This window comes from Pseudochaenichthys georgianus, chromosome 9 (assembly GCF_902827115.2).
Source record: "Pseudochaenichthys georgianus chromosome 9, fPseGeo1.2, whole genome shotgun sequence".
Lineage (NCBI taxonomy): Eukaryota > Metazoa > Chordata > Actinopteri > Perciformes > Channichthyidae > Pseudochaenichthys > Pseudochaenichthys georgianus.
In genome coordinates this window covers 33,839,708-33,846,246 of record NC_047511.1, presented here as the reverse complement: position 1 = coordinate 33,846,246, position 6,539 = coordinate 33,839,708, and the positions used below count along the sequence as shown (strand labels likewise).

Below are 6,539 nucleotides of genomic sequence, written 5' to 3'. Positions count from 1 at the left end.
GACTTTTGAAGTGACCTACATGTTATAGTAAATGGGTGATGGTAAATGTATAATCCAACTAAAAGTATAACAAAGTTGTCGCCCACATGCTGATTTGATTCCAGGCTGGACCCTTGGAAGCCGTATCTGACTTTAGAGAAAAGGTTTTCTGTTACAAAATGAGTCCTTTTTTAGGGGAAGTTCATGTATCTGATGCTTTTAGACCTCATGGCGTTACCAGGGTGACATCACAGTGTTACAAACAGACACTAATAGGTTGTAGAGTGAAGAATGTTTTTGTATGATTTCCTGTTGCCAATTTCTTTTAAAGTGATACTTAACACTAGACTGCCACAAACTACCACTGCTCAAACTAAAGCTGACCAATGCCTCCAAATTTAGATTAGGATGTTTTGTAGTCAAATGAATGAGAAGTATATTCCCTGTTAACACAGTATTCTGCCCTCTAGTACATTTGAACTATCTAACCACTGATGCCAGCAATACAGTCTTTTTTAAAGAAAGGTCACATCACCTACCTCTTTTTGTGGGTTTGATGTTCCGAGGCAAAAGTTAGACTTCCAACATGTTTCTCCATCTCACAGCGAAGAGTTAGAGAACAGTATTTAACATCGCGATGGTGGCTCTGCAATCCACAGTCCAAAGTGTCTGCATTTAAGGAAACTGTGGGTCTGCTGTTACACCGGCTGCGTAATCATGTGTCAGGTCAGTTTTCTTTACTTTCTGTGCAAATTATTTATCTCGCCATTGTTTCTGCGATTGTGTTGTTCTGCAGATCTTGCCAAAAAAGACGGGAGTCCTCTGGAGATTTGATTGGTTTTCTGTGCGTCAGCAGGAGGTGTATGAATCGTTATGGGTGCACTGTTTTAGCCTTATCCCTCGTACTGTGCCAGGGAACATGATCATATTGCTTTCTTTTTATCTCGTGTTCAGCTGTAGCCAATTTCACCAAACTGTAACAAAGTCACATGGTGTGACTGCAAATGGCAGCTTGTATGAGCCCTCACGTCAGGGCTGGATTTATTCTGTAACATCTCTTACATAACGCCATCTTCCAGAAGCCAAAACCTAACGGTGGATTTGACCTTTTTGTTTTTGTTGTCTCTCACAATGTACACCTAAGCTTTCATATGGTATCTTTGTTGGTGGGAGAATCCTATAAAGAAAGGCTGCCTGACCTGTACACACCTTGAGCTCTTCAACACAGAAACAATGTCTATTCAGAAATGTATTCATATTTCCTAAATCTTTGAAAAAGATGTTAAAGAATGGTAATGGAGTCAGACAAGACAAGTCAACACAGATTATCGTTTCCTTTTTATAAAATCTGTAAATATGTATGATTTGTCTATCATTTAGGGTATTTTCATTTGACAGAGATTTATATTCAAATATGAAATAAAAATGATAAATTATTAAATGTTTGGCATTGGTTGTTTTTTAAACTAACAAATAGCTTGTGTCAAAAAGCTCTTTATTTTTCTCATACTGCCTGTACTGAAGCACCCTTTCACCCTCTGTCTGAAACCAGAGCCCAGTCTGCTCTGATTGGTTAGCTGGCTAGCTCTGTTGTGATTGGCCTAGAGATGTCCTGCCATATAGCTTTGGGATTTTAGCCTTTTCCGACCACAACAACCTATATAGAACGCAACACAGTAAAGAAAGGGTGTCTAGCAAAGGGACACAAAGACATGGTGACTGCTTTTTTCGTCCTTTTTTTTGGAGACACATTTATAAAAAGGTATTGTATCTTATAACAAATCAATTCAAAGTGATAGTATAGTATGCATAAAATGTCCTGATCATGTCATAAAAAGTAAGTAATGACGTAACGGTACATGCTTTTAAAAATGTAATAAGGCTGGTGATGGAGTCAGAAAGAATTCAACAGATTATTTTGTTTCCTTTTTAGAAATTCTGTAAATATGTATGATTTGTCTTTCAAGGTATTTTCATTTGACAGATTTATATTCAAATATGAAATAACAATTACAAATTGTTAGATGTTTTGCATGGGTTGTTCTTCAAACACAGGCCTTTTTGTATTTTTATAAACAACAAATAACACGGTAAGTTGGTGTTTTAAACTTGACATCATACAGTACTTGTGGAATCGTTTCAGTTAACACCTGCTAACAGGGACATTTGTAAAAAACAACCTGTGGAGCAGAAAACTGAAAGGATGGCTTGCATAAACATTTACTGCTCGTTGAAAATGACAAATATATCCTGGTTCAACAGATTTTCACTAAGGAAATTGAATGGTTTAATATAAACTGCATGATGATAAAAGTAGGATCCGGTATCTTTGGAGTTCAACCCTCACAGGGGATTTAAGGTCAGGATATCTCGGCCTCTTCTGCTTCCATTTACACATTCCTACCTGTGATCTGCCTTCAAAGAGCACATGACGTGTGGAAGTGTCCACTGTTTATACTGCATTGCTGAAGTGCATTGTAAAATAAAATCTCTGAGTAGCTGATAAAAATATATTTGGGTCTTTAAATAATTCCTATTAATCAGACAAATACAGCTGTGCATTTAAAGCTCAAAGATTTATATTTAAAAGGCATAAAGCATCTGAACAGAAATGACTCAAAAAGCTTACTCATCTTAAAATATAATCACTCTAAGAAGCATTTATCCAAACTTTCAAATTATTTCAGGAAGGTCACACAAATGGCTAGCCCTGTGTTAACACCAAATGATGTTGATACATATTTGTAATATTGTATTGTATTTAGATAGCGGTGCCAGGTGTGGTGGCTTTAAAGTGTGCAGTTTTGTTGAGGGGAGATATTTGAGATTAAATGTATATATATCTGACTACAAATATAAAAGGTAAAGAAGGGTTTATTCCCCACTCATGCTTGAAATCACATTCTGTATTCAATTATTTCGGTAAAATGTCACTGTGCCACAGACTTGCACCACAGCGGAGTCTCGTCATGTGTACATGGAGCCATGGAGGTCCTCCAGCCGGTGCTCCCTCTGCCTTCTCCTCTCCTGCAGGACACAAACACACTTTGGAACCACGGACTTATGCCACATGGAGAGGCACAGCTAAAAGATGAGGATGTACCATGAAAAATAATATTCACACACTCACCTTGTCTTTTTTAAACTCCTCATACTCCGGATTATCAGTCGGTAATTCAAGCCGGCAGAGCGGACAGGAGTTAGTCTGTGGTTGCAAACATGAAAAAGATTCAAAAGGATTTCTACGTAGCCACTCAAACGTTTCCATTTACAATCAAGAATTTAACTCTGAATTAGAAAATGTGAAGCTCTACCTTTCCCAACCACGGCAGTATACATCCCGAGTGGAAAAGGTGTTTACAAGGCATCTCCCGAACGGACTCCTCCTCCTCGAACTCCAGCAAACACACAGGACACTTCAGACCTTTGTCTGTGGGAACAAAAAAACAAAAGAAAACATTGGATAAATCCCGCCCTACTTTCACCAAGCATTATCTCTCCCTCTGCCATCATCAATTCCTTCCTCTACATTCGTTACATTTAAAAACAGACATTTTGAAGTGGGGTTGTATGAGAAACATATCCATAGTCAGTGTTACCTACAGTAGCAGAGTAAAAGTCTCCAGTTTGGACGAACAGACAGTACAAAAAAAAGCAATATACTGCTTTCAAGAGGGGCAGCAGCAAACCAGAATACTAATGGATTTAAGTTTTAGTAATATATACTTTTTGAGTACTTCAACGCATTAACTTGTGGTCAGACAGCCGTTTTTCAGTCAATCTGCAAAGCCACCAGATTGATTGACAAAATCTTCACAGCAGTACATTTCTTTACTTCCAGGTCTGTTTAAAGATCTCTTATCATGCTATTTTTAGGCATATATTATGGGTCTCAGATATTACAAATATATAAAAAATATGTCTATGATGTGTTTTGCTCAAAATACGATATCCGTCTGCTCTGTTGCAGCCCTGTTAGAGCAGTGCTTCTCAAAGTGTGGTCCGTGAGCGCCCCCTAGTGGTCCGTGAGTATATTGATAACATTTCACATTTGAAATAAATACATTTAAGTTTTCCGCACTCTCACGGGAATATCTCCGCAATGGAGCGAGCTTAAGTTTAACTTTCAATTACATGATATAGCCCAGCGCAACACCTTCATCACATATGTTGCCACTTGTTTGTACTATTTTCCGGCGATTTGTAATCTGTTCTAGAAAAACGATGTGTTTTTTGATATTTGTGGAGTTAGGTGGTCCGCGAGTGTTTTTTTGTATTGGTTAAGTGGTCCTTGGTATGAAAAGGTTTGAGAAACACTGTGTTAGAGAATGGCTGATCCTCGGTCAGTAGCTGCTGGCCCCACCCCCTTTTGATCACCAGGCAAGCAGTGAGGTCTGTGACGAGCAGGCTGTCTGCTCTGCTCAGATAAAGCTAAATGCTCCTGTGATTAAATGCCATATCATGTTCCAAACCACTTCAAGGATGATTTCTGAAACAGTATGGAGCTCAAATGCTTCTTTTCTTGCAGGTTTACTACAAGGTGAGTTCCTTTTTTTATTTCCCGCTTTTTGACACATGCTCTCTCCAGTACAGGTTAGCTCTCAGTGTTATTGAGGCTTGCTAATGTAAATAAAGACCATATTATGTCCAAAATACATCGTGCATTGTTTCTGATAGCAACGTTTCTGATAGTGCTGTGGGTCCACATTGCCGATATGACATCAAATCGCCGCAAATCTCGATCAACTCCGTTGTAGCCCCGTTTTTAAAAATGTGGGTACGGAGGAAAAGAGAGAGGGTTTTGTTTTCTGACACTTTGTGAGTTCCCCGACACATGGGACACATATTTATGGTTAAAAGACATCAAGAAGTGCATTTTGCATGATAGGACACCTTTAAGTGAAAGCCACCTGCTCTAGGTAATACACTAAATATGGATAGGTACCTCATACAAGCGTACTTTCAAAACGTTAACCATCCATTTCCTTCTACTGGAGCAAAAGTGTGTCACCTGCTTGCTCTAGAGAGATGATGACCACAGTGAGCGTCTGAACAGCAGTTTTGGCCGCCGGAGGAGGAAGACGCTGGTCCCAGTCCGACAAGTCGAACGCTCCGGAGTCAAATAAGTCCAAGCCCTGCATTAAAGACCTGCACACAGACCAACACTCAATCTCAACACTGTACACTGTACACTGTACACCACACACACACACACACACACACACACACACACACACACACACACACACACACACACACACACACACACACACACACACACACACACACACACACACACACACACACACACACACACACACACACACACACACACACACACACACACTTTCTCACCTGGCCAATTCAAGCAGTGCATTCTGGCGATACTGCTCCTCGGGGTTGGTGGGCTCACAGTTGTGTTCATCAAAGTACGATGCCATCTTGATCCCACCAACGTTTGTTCTCGCATTAAGATACCTGCAGACGGACGGATACTGAAGGTTCAAGACAACTTCTTTTTCTGGCATATTCAATTGTCAAAAACATGAAAACCAAGGCTGATATTTAACATTTAGGGTTGAGAGTTTGTGAAAGTGGCCGAACTTGTGAAAGTGAAATGTTGCTATATCAATACCTGTTAACTAATGGATTGTAGACTTGTTGTGTTTTTTAAAGGTTTATTAGTAGGCCTAAATAATACATTTATGTACTAATAAACCTTTAAAAAACACAACAAGTCTTATACTTTTAGTTAGTTTATTTCACATTCATAAGTCTTTAACACATTTGAATACTTAGTCATTTATAATCAATTTCTCAGAGATATTAATACACTTGTAAAAAACGAAAGTGAAAGTGTTTCGTTACATTTATATTTCCCGTTGCCGCTGAGTAAGCTATATTGAAGGTGTTTTTATGTCATTATTTATTTATTTAATATTTTATGAGATTGACATTACTTTTCATTCACACTGAAGTCTTTAATTGTGTAAAAATAGCCAGAACCTACTGAATGGCATTGGCAAGCACAAAGTTCAATAACAGACACAAAAGGATTTGACAAAATGTGTGACATAATTTAACATGAACATATTTACTAAAAGACATTTAAGGAACATACCGACATTCATGAAACAAAAACTACAATGGTTAACTCTGAAGTGTAATGTTTGAGCAAGAACAAAGAGCCGAAGTTAAACTAAAACACTTACTAAAATATGTAATATATTAAATAGAAGCTCAAACTATAACAGATGTACCGATAAGATTAACATTGCTGTTGTTGATGTTTAAATAAAGAGACTATTTTAAAATACAGTGATAGAGGCACGGCTGCGGCTAAAGTTTGACTCTAGCATGACCTTAATCTTTATTTGATGTATAGAAATAGACATAACGTGCTTTAGCAGAGAATAAGTTAACATGTTATCATCCTTACTTTACAAATGAGCTCCTCTTACCTGACTGTTAGCAACGATAAACAAACATGTCATTCTTCTGGGTATGACTATTAACCACGTGATTTTTTTGTCCAATCACAGCAAGAGTTCGCTCCGTTT

The 6,539-nt window shown here is 38.2% G+C and overlaps 1 protein-coding gene across 2 annotated transcripts; it reads right to left on the bottom strand.

Moving 5' to 3' along the window:
* Positions 1-2,835: 2,835 nt before the first annotated feature.
* Positions 2,836-6,532, bottom strand: rnf181 (ring finger protein 181). Of its 2 annotated transcripts, none has more exons than XM_034090645.2 (6): positions 6,441-6,532; positions 5,335-5,457; positions 4,991-5,127; positions 3,294-3,409; positions 3,110-3,184; positions 2,836-3,006 (listed from the first exon to the last, which is right to left on the bottom strand). In XM_034090645.2, exons 2-6 carry the CDS (start codon positions 5,418-5,420, stop codon positions 2,947-2,949), a joined length of 474 nt encoding a protein of 157 aa, XP_033946536.1. In that variant the 5' UTR covers positions 5,421-5,457; positions 6,441-6,532; the 3' UTR covers positions 2,836-2,946. The 2 variants fall into 2 exon arrangements, with proteins under 2 accessions (XP_033946536.1, XP_033946537.1); XM_034090646.2 differs by having other exon boundaries at positions 6,419-6,477.
* Between the last annotated feature and the right edge of the window lie 7 nt (positions 6,533-6,539).

Excerpts from the sequence above, each read along its gene's own strand:
- rnf181 (XM_034090645.2), bottom strand. The coding sequence starts at position 5,420 with ATGGCATCGTACTTTGATGAACACAACTGTGAGCCCACCAACCCCGAG. Across the intron at positions 5,128-5,334 it reads GCACTGCTTGAATTGGCCAG|GTCTTTAATGCAGGGCTTGG; the intron begins GTGAGAAAGTGT and ends GTCTGTGTGCAG. Across the intron at positions 3,007-3,109 it reads AGGAGTTTAAAAAAGACAAG|GAGAGGAGAAGGCAGAGGGA; the intron begins GTGAGTGTGTGA and ends TGTGTCCTGCAG.